This window comes from Opisthorchis viverrini, assembly GCF_000715545.1.
Source record: "Opisthorchis viverrini unplaced genomic scaffold opera_v5_213, whole genome shotgun sequence".
In the NCBI taxonomy this organism is placed as follows: Eukaryota; Metazoa; Platyhelminthes; class Trematoda; order Opisthorchiida; family Opisthorchiidae; genus Opisthorchis; species Opisthorchis viverrini.
The window spans coordinates 877,385-897,520 of NW_008751871.1; the positions used below are offsets into that span (position 1 = coordinate 877,385).

A 20,136-nucleotide genomic window follows, 5' to 3' on the forward strand; every position below is an offset into this window, starting at 1 on the left:
GCCTGTTTCAGTTTCGTCGCATACCCTTCAGTGTCACAAACGGTGTTGCTTGTTTTCAGCGAACTATTAACAATATCATTACGACTGAAAAGCTGAAAAGCACGTATGCCTACATAGACAATGTCACTATTTGTGGCAAGACCCAAGAGGAACACGATCTCAATCTCCAATCATTTTTGAGAGCTACGAGGAAGTATGGGATCAGTCTTAATGATGACAAAACAGTCACTTCTTCAAAAGTCATCCGCCTCCTAGGTTATGAGGTTTCAAATGGTGTCATTAGACCAGACCCTGAACGCATGGAACCCATTCGTCAGTTACCTCTTCCGCGTACTACCACGGAAATGCAACGTGTCATCGGTATGTTTGCATATTACGCTCATTGGATAACCTCATTTTCCGACAAAATCAACAAACTGGTAAAGAATAAAACTTTCCCCCTACCTGCCGACGTCGAGTTGGCCTTCGACAACCTAAAGAACGAACTAGAAAATGCTACACTAATTACAATAGATTATAACGAGCCTTTGGTTGTTGAAACGGATGCCTCCGATGTGGCTATAGCCGCATCCCTAAGCCAAAACCATCGGCCGGTAGCTTTTTTTCTCGAGGACACTCAATCCGAGCGAGAAGAATCATTCTGCCATCGAGAAGGAGGCCTACGCTATCGTTGAATCCATCAGGAAATGGCGGCACTATCTACTCGGAAGACCCTTCAAACTGACCACCGATCAGCGTTCAGTCACATTCATGTACGGCGGTGGACAGAAGAGTAAAGTGAAAAACGACAAGATACAACGATGGAGGATTGAGTTGTCCGAGTACAAATATGATGTCATATACCGACCTGGCAAGGACAATCATGTCGCAGACACCCTGTCACGAAACGTATGTGCTTCCATGGGGAGCAATAACCAACTCGGAGAGCTCCATAACTCCCTCTGCCATCCAGGCATTACCCGTATGTTTCATTTTGTGCGTTGCAAGAATCTCTCCTACTCCGTCGACGATGTCAAGCGCGTCATTTCCTCCTGCAAAGTGTGTGCTGAACTAAAGCCAAGATTCTGGAAATCCTCTGGTAGACTCATTAAAGCAACACAACCTTTTGAACGTCTGAGTTTGGATTTTAAAGGTCCTTTGCCATCTAATACACGCAACCGCTACTTACTCACTATAATTGACGAGTTCTCTAGATTCCCATTTGCATTTGCGTGTGCGGATATGACCTCGGCAACTGTGATTGACTGTCTCACACAGATCTTCTGTCTGTTCGGAATGCCAGCCTATATCCATTCCGACAGAGGCTCATCGTTCATGTCGTCTGAGATCAATAGCTTTCTTCTGGAGAAAGGTGTTGCTATGAGTCATACATCAGCTTATAATCCACAGTGTAACGGTCAAGTTGAGCGTCTCAACGGTACTCTCTGGAAAACAATAAGCTTAGCGCTGAAATCTCACAATCTCCCGCCTTCCCGTTGGGAATCAGTACTCCCTGATGCTCTACACAGCCTCCGATCATTGTTATGTACAGTCACTAATTGTACTCCACACGAACGTTTGTTCCAATACGCACGTCGATCAACATTTGGAATATCGTTGCCATCTTGGTTGACCACCCCTGGTCCAGTTCTGCTGCAACGAGGTGATAGGTCATCCAAGTACCAACCACTAGTAGAAGAAGTTGACCTTCTGAACTGCAACCCACACTACGCACACATTGCTCATCGAGACGGAAGAGTCGAAACCGTGTCCCTTCGCCGTCTAGCCCCAGCTGTTCAGAGTACAACTGACAATGTTCTCAATCTGTCTGAATCCAACGAGGATACCGAACACCCAGATACGACTGAACTAACCGGACGCCAGCCCGATAGCTCTCAAGCATCGGAATCTTCTTCTGTACCGTCTTCCGAACACCAACCGAGTTATCCTTTGATTCTAGAACAACAGCGACGCATTCATCCTTACAGTTTGAGGAACAGAGAAGCTTGATTCAGTACATCACTTCCTGTCTACGTCAGCTCATATGTGCCTGTTCAAACACTGTCGGGGTGAATGTCATGATTTTTGTGTGCTTATTCTTATACTTACCATATATACTCGTACTGAACTTTTGTATGTACATTTCAGCTCATGTACGCTTGTTCTTAGACAAGTAAAACGTTGCTTATCCTCGAAAACCTGGACTCTGTTCTAACTCGTTCTCGGACTCTTTCTAAACGTCTCACTCAGGCTGAGGAACGGAGTTTGGTTGAGGTACTCCACCTTGAGCCATTGACTCAGGAATCCAACCCAAAAGTAAAATAAATCGTTCAGCTGTAACACCCTTTCTGTGTCTAGCTGCCACGCCACCCGAAGGAAGCACGAGGGTTTGGATCGTCATCATCATCAAAGACAGCAACATCAGTGTTGGCACTGATGCTTCACTGCCGTACAACCATAAGGTTCGTCTAGCTATATATATATATAATTATATTCAAAGCCCTATAGTGAAAATAAGAGAAAAAAGTGGGGGAGTGGAAGGGACCTAGTGCTAGCCTATGTCAAGTATTCTGAGGTGCCTACACATCCAGCCACTCAATCAGACAACCTGAAAAGAAACTGACAGCACGAACATCACTGACATCGAATAGCCGCCATTGCTTGCAACATCTCCAGCCAAACACAGACGGGGTCATGGAGACCCCGTCCTGAAAGGCGTGAAACACCAACAACACCCAAACTCTTCGTGATCTCCTTGACGCCTTTCTGCCAAGTCATGTGCTGTCCGCCTCGCGGTTTTCGCCATCCTGAGGGAGGCACGGGGAACAACACTCGTCTCGGTAGACGGTGTTTCGGCATGCGTAGCACATGACCGAGCCATCGCAGTCGATGATGCTGGATGTTTTCCCGGATTGAGGTGCCTTCAGCAAAACCAAATATCCGTTTTCTAATCGCCTCGTTACTGACACGCTGACGCCATCCACAACCAGCCACGCTTCTGAGGCATCGGTGGTCGAAAACCTGAAGACGCCTCACATCATCTACCCGAAGAGGCCATGTCTCGCACCCATACAACAACACAGCCCTTACTGTAGCCTGGTACACACGACCCTTAAGATCCAGTGAGATGCCTTTTTGACGCCACAAGTGACGCAAATTAGCAAACGTGATTCGAGCCTTTGAGATTCTTGCACTGACTTCATCAGACACACTTCCGTCAGAGCTAATACAACTACCGAGGTATGTAAAGTTTTCCACAATCTCCAGTGGTTCTCCTTGAACTGTAAGGGATATGTTCGCAGATGGCACGTTCTGAAGCAGGACTTTGCACTTTGAAGGTGCAAGGCGCATGCCAAATGATGGTATGATGGCGGTCAGTTTATTCAACAGGGCTTGTGCTTCGCTAAGGTCTTCAAAGATGAGGGCGATGTCATCTGCGTACTCCAGATCGACAAGGCTCTCGCCAGCAACAATTTGAACACCGGGGTTTTGAAAACCGTCCAGTGTTCGCCTCATTATTTCATCGATGACGAAGTTGAACAAGAATGGGGAGAGTGGACATCCTTGTCTGACACCACGTTTTGTAGGAGAGCTTTTGGAGAGCTCACCATACACCCTCACCCGCCCAGAAGTATGTGAATATAGAGATCGGATTGTTTACAAACTTCTGGGGCATACCCTGTTGAGCAAGTGTAGTTAACAGAACTGATCAATCAACAGAATCGAACGCACCCTTGAAGTCAAGGAATACCAGGATTGTGGTTCGTCTGTACATGTGGCGTTGCTCTAACACCTGACGGAGTGTGAAGATGTGGTCAACGCAGCCTCTACCCGGTCGAAATCCCGCTTGATTCTCACGAGTCAAAACTTCGCGTGCCACCATGAGACGACGAAGAATCAATGACGCTAGAAGCCTTGTCACAACAGGCGTCCAGCTAACACCTCTGTGGTTGCTACATTCACTGCGAGTACCCTTTTTGAAAATAGTTACCACTGTCGATTCACCCCAGTTGTCTGGGACGGTCTCTTTCAGATACACCCAATTAGGCTAGACAGGCACTGGCTGAGGAATCCACCGCCATCCTTGAAAAGAGCAGGTAGAAGGTCGTCAGGCCAGCAAGCACGATGACGAGACTTGGATACCGCCAGGTTGCCCAAGCCTAGAACAGGGAAAGTCTAGAGGCGGAAGTCGGGTTTGAATTACGGACCTTCCGATCATTAAATTCGCGCTCTAACCACTGAGCCATCTCGCCGCGCAAGGCATTTGGCACCGGAGTGTTCTTCTTGGATCCTACCCTACTAATTATCAGACTCCACGTAAAACACGGCTTACTCGTCAACCATGAAGTCAGGTGTACGTGGAAGGCTAAGGAAGTGGAATGGGCGCTTCACGCCGGGAATGCGTGACGATTACTTCGATTAATCAGTGTGTCGCCGGAAGCCGCCGATGAGCGAAACAATCAATGTTCATAGTGGTGTGAGTTTAACAAGGAAAGGTAGTTTGGCCGCTGAGCCGAGCAATTTGACGAACAGTTCTCGCGTCTTCCTGTCAAATTTTCGCGTCTCCATCGTCATCATCGAGAGCATTCAAGCTTCATGAAGACCCTCGCTCGGAAGTAGGCCAGAGTCATTTTCATCATGGGAGGCGAGTCAGTGGTAGCACCCAAACTTTTCGTAATTTCTTTCATACCCGTCTTTCAAGTCTAAGTTCAACCACTGATCTGCTTGCGAGACAACTGGTACGGAAAGCAACATTATCTTCGGCGAATGATGGTTCGGCATGCGCAATACATTGTCTGACCACCACAGCTTCTTTTACTGGACATATTCTTCGAATAAGATCTCCAGTGCACAACTAAACAATGGTTTTTCCCCTGCTAACAGAACCTTCTCTTCTCACTCAGTTTCATTCTCGGTTGTTACATAGATCCATTGACTGACCAACCACCAAACAGTATCCATATGAAACGTTTTTGTGGGTTATTGCACGAGCACTTTCATGTTTTTTTAGCTGCCCAACGGCACAAGTCATGAACACGGAGCTAGAAAATCTGTTTATCAACAATTCCATTGAAGTTCTTCAAGAACTATTGAGAAAGCGCAGGTATTCTCCTCTCGTTGCCTTTTCCACACACGCAGGAGTGAAGTTGAAAAAAAGAAGGACGAGTTACGTAGCCTAGTAGGCGAGCGTCATAGAGATGTGATCGAGGCCTCGGACACGATACAAGCAATGAAAGATCTATCATTTACGGTGAGGTTTTCCACTTCGTTCTGACTGCATTAGGTTGCGAACGCCACAAGAACCCTCGCTAATCACTACAGTCGCCTGACTGCTTCCTTTTCATCAGATTATGAGTAGGTGGATATCATTTCAAACTTACCCATCAGTGAAACTACTTCGAAATGTTCAGCAGACTTCTTGATTGCCGCCCATGTGAAGTCTCTTTTGGATATCCCAGAACTGGTCAGTGCGTGTTCCACGCGCTTATTACTTTCTTGCATTCCTAGATATGGAATCACATGGATTCCGGTGACCATACATCTGCAGCCATACTATTTTTCCTAGGGCGGCACGTTTCCGCCCGACTACATTTGAGTAGCGAACTCCTCTCCTCCGATGTCGACGTGCATGTTTTAGTAAAGAGGCTGTGGAACTCGCTAGCCCAAATGGAGGTTGCTGTGTTAAGCGCATGCCGGCGCAGGCTTTCGGCTCCTCCTTCCACATCTCAGGTATTCGCACAAAGGTTATAATTGTTATTGGCTGTAGGAACTGTGTAATTCCCTAACAGCCCTGTTGTTACTGGAGAACTCGTCGCTAGACCAAGCCTTGACTGAGTATCTAAAAGGTCGAAAGGTTAGTTTCTGCTGTCTTTCCATTTCCCAAATTTTGTTTTGGCAGTAGTTGATCTCACCGAGTGTAAATGTATTGATTTCGTCTTTAGTCTCTTCAGTATGCTTCCGCATCAGAATTCAATCACAGGCGATTGAAAATTTTCTTACTGCACCACCGGTGAAGGCTCCCAATGTAGACTGGTCTTTTCAGCGTATGCACACGCCAATTGGGTGTTTATGTAGATTTTTACCGCTTTTCTTTCATCCCGAGAGTCGATGTCTTATCTTTAGACAGCGTTGATTTACTTCAAGTAGATCATATTCATGTGTTTGTGTGTGAGTGACGTCTGCTGTTGCAACAGGATGCCTTTGCACCCTCACCCATGGCAGCGGTTGAAATTGTCATCGGAGAAATTCCCCGTGTGGTGTACTACTCTGCAGACATTCTTACCCTGCTGATGGGGGCCCTAAATCCAGGGACAATGGAAGATGTGCTCGTTTCCGTGATGTTATCTTAATCCAGCAGCCTGTACAATCAACAAAAAATTAATATATCGCTTATAGAAGTGCGTACGACGCTATCCTTAGTACAGTTTTCCCGTGGATTGATCATATTCTCTGATGAAAACCTTACTGTTTCTGACATTTTTATCACCGATGTATACTAAAAACCGCCTATCTATCGTGCAACAAGTTTTGAATACCAAACCAATGCTTCGCAAATTTCCAGTTCAAATGCGGCTCCCATCAGTTCCACCTCTGTCGTTGTCACCATGCGAAATCCCCGAACCGGCTAGGAATTAGACTGAGTTCCGTTTTTGTGTGGATTTTTGTAAGATTGACCGTCGCACACTTACAACGGGATTTTCCCACCTTTTCATTGTCACTCTACACCACTGAAGCCGTGGTGTGTGTCACGGTCACACCTCTCGAGCAGGTCTCTCTCTTGAGTGTTAACCTTTTATTCTAATAAGCACACTATCCACCTATTGTACTCTCACAGTTGGCCTTGGAGCACATTCTCGCCACTAGCCACACAGAAACCCTCCAACTGGATGGTGGTAACGCAAGTGGTGCGCCACCTCTTCCACTAAAAAAGCAACTGGCTCTTGTGGGAAAGTTCCTAATGTCTGCACTGGAAACAACTGAATATCTTTTTCTTGATGACGGAGTGGATACTATCTCTCCTGTGGAACGTTTGGGGGCACTCAGGCGTGGTTTCCTCAAACTCCAAGAATGGAAGCTAAAAGGTACGATTATATTAAACCTCTTTGCCGTTTAACAATGCCATGCTTACGTTTCTCAGTAGACCTTTGATTTTCGCGTTTACTTAGTCATTTTTAAAAAATTCTTCTGTTAGATGTTCTCCTAAACCACTGAAAAATTTGCCGCCAGGCGTTCTATTTTGTTTGGTTGAAATTCGTTCTGGAGTTATTCTGGAGTTAATGCGCATCTACGGTTCTCAGTAAACTGGAAACAGGAATTTCACTGAATAGAACACATTTTTTTACAGTTTAACTGATCATCTTGGAATGACTGAACCAACGAGGGCGTTAAACTATAGGATTTTTCCACGCAGCCTCAAGTATCGAGCCACATCCGGCACACTATCTGATTCCGCTCGAAGAACATTTATGAACGTCGTACTGTTTTCGGTCTGTGCTCTTTACTTGATCCCACGAACTCTGTGTTCTACTCGGTCGGCTTTGTTGCCGAGGTTTTCTGACAACTCAACGGTTTGATCTCCATGCAAAAAATCCTAATCAATGTCCACCTAACCCAGTCGTTTGCCCATAACTGCCATGTGGCATAGAATCAAGCCTATTTCTTGTTGGCCGGTTGGTCTCTCAAACTCGAAACTTGAAACCCTCCCATTTGGAGACGGACTTGTATCGTTTGGTGAGCAACCAACTGCACACTGGTGCTGTCAACTTGGTGGTTGACGAGACGTTCTGGCACCGATAGCTAGACTCGGTCAAACGGTCAGCTACAAGTGATTTCGCACTCAACAGTCCCCTACTTTTGTGCTTTTAATTTTTTAGGAAGGGAAACTTTTTTAATAGAACAATCTCGACTTTCAGGATTCATTTGTTGCTTTCGGTGTTGTATTAGTCCAGTTTGTGTTGAGTGTACCATCCAAATCAGTGGTTTCTCCTACTCTTGTCTGCATTATTTCTCAATGTGAATTGAAGTTGCGCTCTCTCCACTTTTTTATCCTTCATTAGGTGCTACTTGGTTGGTTGGTGATCGGTTGTATTCGCACCTGCCGCCCGAAGTGATCAATTTTCGTCTCTTTAGTGCCACGTGCAGTGCAAGTCGATCCGCATCGAGCTATGAAGGCCCAATCATGGATCTTCCTTTGTTACTCCTTGAGGAACGTGTTTGTGCTTGGTGGTCTGAGTATGTCTGTCTAATTCGCAACTAAACACCGGATTTTACCTTCTTTCGTCTCTCCTTAGCACCGTCTTTGTTGTCACCCAATGCGATCAGTAGGGGGACCTGACAGATTTATTGTTCACCTGTTAATGGGTTCATTTAGCTTCGTGCCTCGGATTGTGCTATTTGAATCACATCTATACCGCTGACTGAACATATCAGTGTATTGCGGTGGCTTGCAACCATTTCATTTCGCGACCTCGCTTTGTATTTGTTAGGTGGTTGACTACCCCGCCCTTCTGGCCAATTGTTTACCCTGGTAGTTCAGCACTCGATAAAATTGTCATTGAGTGTTCTGGTCCCCTTGGTATCAGGCATAGACGTGAGAGTTGCTAGAGTTTTCATTTCATCAGTGGATTCTTCAGGTGCATTTTACCCATCATTTTGTCACTCATTTTGCAGCACAGCATTCAATTATTCAAACGGTCGACTTATTTGGCACCGCCTTGCGATACTCCTTTGTATTTCTCTCGCGTCACGGCCCGGATGGGCGACGTCATAATGTTCTTTTGCCTAATGGTTGCATCACAAAGATTGTTTTGACTTGTTGAGCCTGGCTGTATGACTGGTTGTACCATAAATGCTGGCTCTGGTGTTTCTTGTGGTGCTGAACTTTCATTAGTTTGGACTTGGACACTCGAGGTGACGGTCACCAGCCGTCGTTTGCCGAGGCCTTGTCTTGACCCAGTTAATGATGTCAAAAACCCAGTCCCTCACAAATGCGCAGGTGCAACCCGCGGGGCAAATCCGAAAGTCGATGCGGTTGGTTATAGTTAGACACGAAGATTGTGGCAACGGAAGATTAGGCAGATGATTTCAGAATTCTTCATGTACTTAGTAATTCGATATTTCGGAACTCAGTCTCCGGGACCTCCAGATCAGCGCTGGAACAGTTGTGGCGACTTCATTAGATTTTGTTTGACAACTGGTTAACTTATACTAAGTAATGAGCGTTTTCATTTGTGACGAGTTCCTAAACGAGGTAGTTATCGTGAAGGATACACTACATTCACTTCGAAATTTTGACGACAGACTCAATCATGAATAGAACTAGTCTAGAGTAGGAATATGCTGACCAACATGGGATACAAGCAAACTATCCAGAAAGTCAAGCTGCTTATAGGTTTTTTGAGATCTACTTTAGATTTAGCAAGAAGACGCTATCTTCACCCGAAACAGCAATATCACTGTTGACACTGATGCTTCACTGCTGCATGAGCCCAAGGTTCATTTAATCGTATTGAAAGGCCTAAGATCAAAAAAGCGGAAATGGTGGATGAAGCTAGAGCCTGAGGACAGCCTACTGCAAGCACTGAGCTGCTTACACTTCCAAACACTCGATCAGACAATTTGGAAAGTAACTGAAAGCACGAATGCCACTGACATCGATTAGTCACCATTTATTGCTATGTCTCCAGCCAAACGCGGTGGAGGGGTCACGCGAACTCTATCCTAGAAAGCGGACCACACCAACAGCACCTGAACTCTTCGTAATCTCCTCCACCCTCTTTCCGCAGCGCAGTTTGCACTCAGCGAGTCAAAGGGAAAAAACCGCTTGTCTTGTGTGTAACCGAGCAGACCGACCTTCCGGGTTTGACAAACTGACAGCCTATGATTCACTTTACCCCGTCACCAAATTGTTCTTGAGTGGACTTGGCTTGACTCAACCGCATACTTCACCATTCGCTGGACTGTTTCATGGTTGCAGTACTCAGTTCAATTAAATTTGAATTTATCAGGGAGGCGGCAGTTGCCCACCTGACTAGGTTTACTGGTTAGTGTTTTCGTACTCCGTTGCCATACATTGTGCACCTCTCGGTCGCTTCCACTCAGCACAGAGCTGGGTGAAAAGAGCTTTGTGAGGCAGATGGTCTTCTGGAATTCGAAGTGCAAGTCCTAACCAGCGCAACCTATTAAGTGTGAGTAATTCGTCCATCGCGGGAGAGTTCCTTCTTCCTAAGACCATGTAGCGTACCTCAGAATTACCAATCCGACGTTCCCATCAGACCTGACCAATGCTGCGGAGACACCGATGATCCAACACTGACATCCTCCGTATGTCCTCTGCGCGTGGGTGCCACGTCTTTGATCCATAAAGCAGTGTGGATCGCACCACAGCAGTGTAAACTGTTCCCTTGACAGACACCCCCGTCAGGTTGGCGCTATGGCTGTCGGAGTTTGGCAAAAGCTGCCCTGACCTTTCCGATTTGGGAATTAATCTCTCTCCAGCCAATCCACCGGAACTTATACAGCTCCGCAGGTAAGCAAATTCATCTACCACATAGATTGGTTCACCTGCAAGCATGAGGTATGAGTTTGATCGCACCCAGTCTTGTAGCAGCACTTTACAGGTGTGAAGCACATGCCAAACTGTGCGACAGTTATTCAAGTTATTTAAAATCGTTTGCATTTGGGCAGTATCTGGACCAAGGTGGGCAATATCGTCTGCATACATAATTTCAGTGAGGGGACGTCCCGGAGAACATTTCGACCTCCGAGGTTTCAGAGGTGGGCGGAGAAATTTCAAGCAACACAAATAAGAGATTTGAAGAGGAAGGTGGGAGAGGGCAGCCTTGTTTTGCACCACTGGACGTGGTGAACTCAGGCGAAAGCTTGCCGTATGCTCGTACGTAGGAGTTCGCATACAGTGTTCCCATAAGGGATACAAATTTGGAAGGGACACCTTTGATCTCCAGGCACTGCCAAAGTCGGAATCGGAGACAGCTTTCAAAACGAGAAAAACGACCATCTTGGGACGTTTGAAGGAGTTGTGCTGTTGGAGAATTTATCTCAAGGTAAAGATATCGTCGACGCACCTTCGGCCTGGCGAAACTCAGATTGATCCTCACGAAACTCCCAATAATCCATCAACCTGCGCAAAATAATGCCAGAGAGCACCTTGGATGAGACGGATACCAGGATGGTCTTTAGATGACGTTCTTGCGCCCTTTGAAAACTGGGATGACGGTCCAGGAGCTCCATTCTGCAGGTATTCCGTTTTTATTCTAAGTCTTCTGTAGTATGGTTGTCATACTGTTCACCAGGACCTCGCCATTTTCCTTGAATAGCACGGGATGCAGACCGTCCGGGCCAGGTGCCTTGTTGCGCTCCAGTACTGAGATCTCCCGCTGGATTTCGGTTGCTGATGCTGGGTTGGTGTCAATGTTCCATTCGGGCCTGCTTGGTTCTATCAGCGGTTGTGTTGAAGGAGACCATGTGAACTGTTCTTGGAAGTGCCCAGCCCACCGCTCAAGACGGCGATTGAGGGAGTAGATTGCTTTTCCATCTTATTTCGCATATTGTCTCACTGACACCTGCCTTCCTTTGACCCATTGATCGGACCACTTGAAACGGAGCGCGGCTGTTGCCCGCAGTGAAAGCACTCTCCATCTCCTGAGCCTTCGAAATTTACCAGTGTTCTCCGTCATTCTTGAAGTTACTGATTATCCGGTGTTTGAGGGTCTGCGTTCGCCATGAGAGTCGCTATTGGCTGGTATAGCCTTCCTGACAGTATTAAGATCTACTGATCTCGAAGATATCCGGTGTTCAATAAGTTGAGTCAGATGGGCTGGTCAAGCACTTCTGGAAGCTGAGAACGTTGCTTCTTTAATTTACCTCCATTCATTCTCCAAGCAATATTCGTCGTCCATATGACTGCGTTTTCAGTAGCTTTCTAACCAGATAAGCTCGATACTCTTCAGCTACTTAGACTTGTCAGAGTTGATGAACGGAGCTCCTTTCGGCATTTCTTGAAGTTACTGATTATCCGGTGTTTGAGGGTCTGCGTTCGCCATGAGAGTCGCTATTGGCTGGTATAGCCTTCCTGACAGTATTAAGATCTACTGATCTCGAAGATATCCGGTGTTCAATAAGTTGAGTCAGATGGGCTGGTCAAGCACTTCTGGAAGCTGAGAACGTTGCTTCTTTAATTTACCTCCATTCATTCTCCAAGCAATATTCGTCGTCCATATGACTGCGTTTTCAGTAGCTTTCTAACCAGATAAGCTCGATACTCTTCAGCTACTTAGACTTGTCAGAGTTGATGAACGGAGCTGTTTCCTTTCGGCATACGTAGTGCTGGAGTAAAGCGAAGTGCTAGACTGGCCCGCCCGATGGCGTGATCAGAGTCAAGTTGCGTACCCCAGCGGGAACGACAATCCTCAACTGAGGCTCCCCATCGGTAACTGATAGCCATATGGTCCGATTGAGTCCACGACTGTCTTGTGGTAGATAGCCTCCAAGTAACTCCATGTATGCGTCTGTGTTGGGAGTTCGTACTGGCTAGGGACAGACGATGATCTGCACACAAATAAAGAAGCCGCTCTCTGTTATCCGTACGCTCAACATCGACCCCAAATCGACCACCTAACTGCGCTTCTTCCAGACTTAGTCGTTAAACTTGGGCATTCACATCACCCACCATGATTACAATATCCGTCCTTCTTGCCGACCGAAGCAGTCGTGACAGATCTTGATAAAGCTCGTCCTTCTCAGTCTCAGTACTGCTATTTGTTTGAGCGTATGCTGATACAACACGCAAACAAAGTTTACCGCACCGACCACCGTTAATCTTGATTGAGCTAGACAACCCCACAGCAACCTCCACACCGTAGATACCATGAGACATTGCGTTAGGATAACCGGATGCCCGGAGAGTGAAATGTGGAACAGCTGGGCTCGTCCTAAGCGGCTTGAGGAGCTTGGCCGAAGTGGTGTCTTGTATGCGTGTTTCGGAGACAACACACATTGATGGAGAGGGGAAGTAAGGTTTCAGCAAGGGATGCCTGTTGCCCAATTTAACGTAGAGTGCGGACGTTGAATGCTGCAACGTGGATCAAATCTTTTGAGGTTAGTAGGTGATTACTTTGGTTTATCTTTCTTGGCGATAGTTGAGACACGGAGAAGTGGTTAGGTGATTGCCAGATTGGTTGATTGCACTACACTGTACGATGGGGAAAATGAAGAGAATGAGGGGGAAGGTCGGTGAGCGAAGAGCTGAAAGGGCAACTGATACTTCCCGGTTGCCCAGCCGAAGAATGGGGTTTAGTTGAGGCACCCCAACCTGAGCCTTTGACTCAAAAGTCTGACCCACAAGGCAGCGGGAGGATGTAGGGTTTTATTCGGGGACCCTGCCCCTAGCCTCTGACTCAAAAGTCTGGATCGCGAGACAGCGGTTGTTAAGGTTTACTTGGGGAACCCTTCTCAGAGCCAATGACCCAATAATCTGAGTAACTTGGCCGTAGGGGGCCGGCCTGGCCCTAGGGCGCAGGGAGTAGGGCATTACTGTCTCACTCCTGATGCTGCTACACACACCAGGTGCCTTTTGAGCAGGACCGGGCTCGACCGTATTGAATAATGTGCTGGTGGTCACGGTCAACCTTGGGCGATCGGAATGTGGGGATTCTGCGGCGGACCTTTTCTGACCCGTCCTTCCTCGGGGGAAGGCAGCATTACTGCTTTCATAAATATGGACATGCTGGTCGCCTGGGGAAATACCTTACTCTCTTCACACTCCTCTCGCGGAGGATAGTACGACTTTACCACCAGACTGCTTCATAATACGATTACTCGCAGTAGGATGACTCGATGTTCTTCGTCGAGCTGCTCCCCGTTGGCCTTCCTGGCATGGTTGAACCTCTAGGAACTGAATTCCAGTCAGTATGGCCCGCAGGATCATTGTAGCACTTAAGTCCGACCACCACGATAAGGTGACAGCTTTAGGCCGGGTTGCAGTACTATTGGAAGGGCATACAATTGAAGGATAAGGCAAAGCACCACGCAATATCACCTTATAGCTACCATTGGTTTTAGCGAACTACACTCGATTGCGTACAATTTTGCTTTTCCGATTGACTCACCTGGAACCAAGCTTGGAAACATCATAAACGGGGGATTTATATGGGTTCCAGTTGAGTCTCGCAAAACCAAATTTGTTTGCGAATGAGTGTATTTCGCTAATTTCGTGCAATTTGGTTTCAAGTATAACCTAAAGTTAACTCAACCTCGGGGACTGCGCCTACCTGATGAGCCCCACGAAGGGCGAAACCGATCGCGGGCTGTCAATGAATTTTCAGCAACCTTGTGAATAGTGCAATGCGTATTTACCATTGTTTTTGTTGCATCGTACACGATTACTAATCGTGTTTGCTGGTTTTATTCAAAATTAGTTAGGTGGGAATCCCTTCTGGCTCTAAGTGACTTGACTACAGGCATTTATCATGTGACGTTGTCATTTGCTGATGCATAGGAGTTTCGCATTTCTGGATAATTCGTTTTATATGGGCCGGAGAGTTTCCATCACTATCACTGAAGCTATTTGAAATGCCGATATAGAAATATAATTGCTGTCCTCAATGCAAAAACCATGTGGTACGGTACTTGTCGGGCGAATTCTGACGAGAGGCCGTCCCCATTGATGAAGAATTTTGTGACGCCGAAGAAGAAGAACCGTGTTTCCTTTGTAATGTACTACTCACAAGGTTGCTGAAAGTCCATCGACAGCCCACGACCGGTTTCGCCCTTCTTGGGGCTCATCAGGTAGGCGCGGTCCCCGGGTTCTACTTGAAACCAAATTGCACGAAATTAGCGAATATACACTCATTTGCAAACTAATTTGGTTCTTTCGAGAGACTCACCTGGAACCCAGCTGAATCTTTCGTTTTTATGATGTTCAGCTGATAATTCAGCTGGGTTCCAGGTGAGTCTCTCGAAAAAACCAAATTAGTTTGCAAATGAGTGTATATTCGCTAACGTGTTTCCTCTTGAAGAAAATTAGTCCATTTTTGAGTCTTTTGTAGTGGATGGTATGGGGTTACATGATTATAAATAGCCGGTGTTTTATTTTTTTCCTGGGTTGCTGAATAAAATTGCTGCCCATATTTCTTGTGCGGCTATTCGTCGTGAACTCTGTTCTTTAGGAGCGAATCGAACTTGAGACTAACTTTGTCATTGCGCTTCACACGTTCGCATAATTCTTTGTGTTTTGTCACTACAGCATCTGTCCATGCATTTATTTGCTTTTTTTCTAGATCCCTTGTGCTTTGTCGTTCTACAATCACAAAGTCAATGTCCCATGCTCCCAACCTCAATTCTCTAGTCTCCATTCGCGCCTCTATTTTACCTATGATCACTAAATGGCAGAAACAGGGCAGTTGTCCTGCACGAGCTAGTCCAACGACCAATTCAAGCATAGGCACCTCACGAAATGGCTGTCCTGCTGACCTGAGTTCTGCAGAGTTCACTATTGGACATCCTCACGTCGGCGAATCTATTTTACACAGGGAGGAGGATCTATGGAGTGAATTGTTTGCTGACCCGTTTCTAACACATATCGCAGTGAGTGCTTAGTTTAGGGACAAATTCCCTTTTGAATTTTCAGCCTTCATAATTATTTGCGTTGTAGTAACATTTTCTAGTTAGTAGAGAGAGAGAGTAGTTCATAAGAATTCGAGACGCTTATTCTAAAATAATTTTGGCGGGAGATTCGACCGCAGTTGGTTCGTCAATTTGGCGAAGCCACCAAAATCTAGGCGACCGCTGACTTCCTTATAAGGCCAGTACAGCTGCTTTTGCGGCAGTTTGAACCCATCTGTCCAAGCGTATTATGAACACACATGGGAATAGGTAGCTAAATCTTACCAATGGTGACCAATGGGACCTCTTCCAAGAGGGCGCGAATATCCCACAACATTCAACTCAGTAGTTTCTTTCATTCCGCTTTGCCCCGTCATGGCCTGTCCTCCGTGAACATTTCGCTAACAAACCTTTGGAGTAAAAGAGAAGACTCATACCGGTATCCTGTTTGGAGTAGTTTGTGTAGGTGTGTGATCTTCAAATAGCAGAACAATACCATCCACATGATCTAAGCATACCATTGTTTTTCCAGATGTAATTTCGACATCCATATTCATGGTCTTTCGAAGAGTGCACTTCATGACAGTGCCGACCACAAAATTGAGGGGAGAAGGAACATTCCTGACCTGCCCCATTAGTTTTGGGGAAAATTGGACACCTTATTCTATGTCCTAATCCGACCAGAAGTGGGGGATTAGGCAGCATGAGGTCTATTAATAAACCTCGGTGGTATTCCTCCTCGTCTCAACTTATCCATAGAGTCCTGGACTTCGAGGATTCCTTCAATCCCCTGGGTACGTTGAAACTTCCACATAAAATCGGCCAACGAGCAATACCTTCAAGGTTCATGTTCCTCGTCCTATGCTCCGGGACGTGTTAGCAATTACAACGAGCTACCCAAAAGTTTTCCCAAAACAATTGGGATTCGCCATGAGTGTCCCTTCTTTCGGACTTTATTCAAGTTTCTTGTTGACACAGTCGTGGGATGTACCACCCAAGGTCTGCATTTTTTATAAGAAGACAACATTGGATCATACTGTGGTCAATGATTGCGTGGGTACTGCTTTTGAGAAAGTCTATGATTGTCCTCTCATTCAGAGTTTTCGTCCGAAATGCTATGACCTATTTTTAGCAATCTCGAATTGCTTGTGTTTTTCCCTTTTGTCTAAACAGATATCACATATGACCGTGAAGGTGATTGACAGTGCAATGATTATACCTTGTTCTTTATGCCATCTCGGTGACACTGTTACTGTCGGTAATTGGTCACTCTCATTGACTAATTCTTTGTTAATGTGTAAACCCTAAGAACACTAAGGATAGGTTACTTGACTGCTCCTGCTTGTGATAGCAAAACACCATATACCTTGCCGTTATGTATGCTTATAGCGCACCTCAGCCACCTACCCTTGCTGCCTCCGAAGGACTACAAAATGTGGCCTTCCTGGGTATATTGTGTGAGTGATGTAGGAGGATGTTTGAATCAGGAGTAATCGTGAACGTTATTTCTCCTAGTCTTCTAATTTGTGATACCTGTTTTCTCCGGTCCGTAGCAACTTGTTGAAACGAAAATTCATGATTTCTGGTGCCGTTGGACCTCCGAAGTTGAGTCACTGCTCTCGCAACATTCAGGAAGGGGCCAACCAGAGTTGTCATTTGAAAAATCAGTAAGTCATCTCTCAGAAGTACATTATTAACTGAACGTAGTCTCACTATATTTCGCTGTAGACATTTTTTTCGAACAGCTGCTAGATTATGGGATGGGTTTCGCCGATCAACGAGTTTCTATACAAGAATTGTTTGGGAGTATCTGTTTTCGTCATCTGTGCAGTTGCTTGCTGACAATGCTTCGAAGATTTCTTTCGGTAACTCGCGGCACCCAGATTCTTGATCAAGGTCATATGGCGAATATTGTTTGGGGAGATATAACTGTAACACTGCTTTTCTGTTGTCTATGAAGTTCCTGAGGTATACTAAAATACCAGCCCTACAGATAGCGCTACCTTAACAGCCTTTCCGAGACATCAATGCGAGCGATCCTTCCACAAATTAAAGGAGTTCATCTGACATAGGTGGCTATATTCCACTGGGATTCTAATTGAATCCACTATTCATACGTCAGACTGCTGTTTTTGGTGTTTGTGGATGTTGTTCACTTCCCAAGTTTCACCCACTCACACAGTCCCGATGTAATCGGTTTTGCACCACATCTCCTCCGTGTATTTTGGTCCTTGTGAGTTAGCCCTTTCGTACTGATACTACATGGGGACGAGTCTTACGCCCAATGTTTTCCTAGGAGAACTGGTGTGAATGATTATCTTGCTTTATGCGAAACCGATTTAGATCCCCCGATATGTCTTGGTTCAGTTTTGGAAGTTATGGTGCATAAATTCACAACCAGTGGGTATTACAATTTAGACTCATCTGTTTGTCAAACGGCGGGGGGGGGTCTCATGAAGACCCACGTCAATGAGCAGTTTTGTGGTGAAAACTGTTTATATGTTCTTCCATCACAAAGAGCACTGCGTTTCCCATGAAAATGCTGCAATAATGACGCAGTTTGAACGTAACACCAGCGTTCGTTGTTCGAAAGCCCTCAGTTGTGACGTATTTCACTGGTCCGCCGCTGCATTACGATGTAGGCTTATGTGTTATAAACGTCCAGTTTTGTTTCACATCTAATGAAATACGTTTTGTTTATTTAATTTAGAACCCAAAAAGACAAATCATCTCCAATGAGTTGAGCTTTGTTTGGTCTGACATCAAACCAGATGTCTTGATCTCTGAACAACTTACTTACCCGACGAAGATCGGCAGTACGAAAGGTTGTAAGAAACGTACTGACATGGGAACCAAGACGGAAAGCGCAGCAGGGTTGCATCCCGCGGCCACCAGCCTTACTCGCATCTTGCGACCGGAGAATATCGGTCTCATCGTATTTTGCTACCTCACCGATCGGTCGATCCCGGCTACTGTTTGTGTACCACACGATCAATCGGAAACAGTCTGCGCTCCCCCACCACATTTACTGGTGTTCCTTCAACGGTTAGTCTTTGATAACTCATCCTCATCAACGATTGACTTACCACTTCCGTCTCCATCATATACGGGCTCAAGCGCAGGTAATCGACGATCTGCGGATACCAATCAGTTGGCTTCAAGACTTTCTCTCCTACCTTCATCCCTGCAAAAGTAAGTAAGCTTTGGAGTACACTAACTCTTGTCTCGAATTTCCCCGGTCGATAGTTTTTGAGTTTCCGAAGGCTTTGTTAGCCTTTCGCTTTTCAACAGGACTTATAATTTGTTGACCTATCTGGTTCTTTTGTGCATGTGGCCGGCTGTAGTGCGGGCACATACTTTTCCATCTATGTTTGTTTGCTTCAACGACAAAGGAATATTCGGATTTCCTTCAAAAGCCTATTCGGTTAAGTTATTACAAACTACTGGTGCTATTCTCATATCTCAAATCCAAATACGTTACACTACACTGCTTTCCGAACTTTTTTTATGAACCAGAAGCCTGAAAACTGTAACAGATCCTAGGCAACACAAACATTGGTTTCATTAATTATTCTTCAGACTCGAGATGGCTCAGTAACCGGAAGATCGGTGGTCCGAACCCAACCTCCGTATCTAGACGGCTGCTGTACTAGCACGGGCGACCAGACAGTAACTCAACCTTCCAGTTTCCTTTGGTGGTACGATAGCTATTCATGTTACAGTTGAACGATTATCACAATAAATTTATGCAATTGAAGTAATAATGTATGTAAACATATAGCTTACAACAAGGTAAGGTGTACCCAGAAACACAGAATCCAGTAGGTCAGCATGGGATTAAACAGCAGAGTCGAAGATCATTAGTGGAATGAATTTGGGATGCGGACGGGTATGTTGACATGGATTGGTGTATACGTGTGAACTTGCAGTTGCGAAAACTGTGGTGTGTGAACAAACCGCTTTTGAGTTTACAGCATAGGGGCATTTAACGACCGTTTCAGCTAGACTTGACACCAAATTGTGTCGGTTCGGATCAGTGCGATGGTGTTCTGTAAAGTACCTAAAGAGTGTCTGTAGGGCTTGACCTGCGACGTGTCGTTCAGGTGCTTGCCCATGTATTTACTAAGTTTGGGCAGAAAATTCCCCTCCATTCTCTTAACAAACTGCCGCGCGCTGTGACCAATGTACTCAGCATCACAACTGCATGGAATTAAAGTATCGGAATGTGTTATGTGTGGCTCTTCATATCAAAGAATAAAAATAGTGAACTCTTTTTCCAGTTACGGAGGGTGGTGGCACGGTACGTCCTGCTTGTGGATTTGTAGACCATGCAAAATCACATGTAAGTGAATGGCTGTCTGCAAAACGCCTTTGAAGGAAATTAAGATACATGAGCTTCCCTTTCCTGATGGCCTCAAACGTGGATGATAATTTTAACTGTTATACGGAGTGAAGTTCTCTGGGAATCCGTCTTCCTTTAGAATGTTTTCTGATAGGTTGTGAAGATGTGGTTTCTGTCAGATTGCGTTGCCTCGT

At 45.7% G+C, this 20,136-nt stretch overlaps 1 protein-coding gene across 1 annotated transcript in view; it reads left to right on the forward strand.

The window, feature by feature from the left end:
* The window catches only part of T265_14560 (hypothetical protein), a gene marked incomplete at both ends in the record, with an annotated part of 41,699 nt that overhangs the window by 6,751 nt on the left and 14,812 nt on the right, over positions 1 to 20,136 (forward strand). Inside the window, 8 exons of the mRNA XM_009174175.1 lie at positions 598 to 1,966; positions 5,546 to 5,709; positions 5,747 to 5,833; positions 6,815 to 7,061; positions 8,004 to 8,211; positions 10,403 to 10,507; positions 15,276 to 15,582; positions 18,311 to 18,792. Coding sequence (XP_009172439.1) covers positions 598 to 1,966; positions 5,546 to 5,709; positions 5,747 to 5,833; positions 6,815 to 7,061; positions 8,004 to 8,211; positions 10,403 to 10,507; positions 15,276 to 15,582; positions 18,311 to 18,792 — 2,969 coding nt within the window. The remainder of the gene's footprint in view (positions 1 to 597; positions 1,967 to 5,545; positions 5,710 to 5,746; positions 5,834 to 6,814; positions 7,062 to 8,003; positions 8,212 to 10,402; positions 10,508 to 15,275; positions 15,583 to 18,310; positions 18,793 to 20,136) is intronic.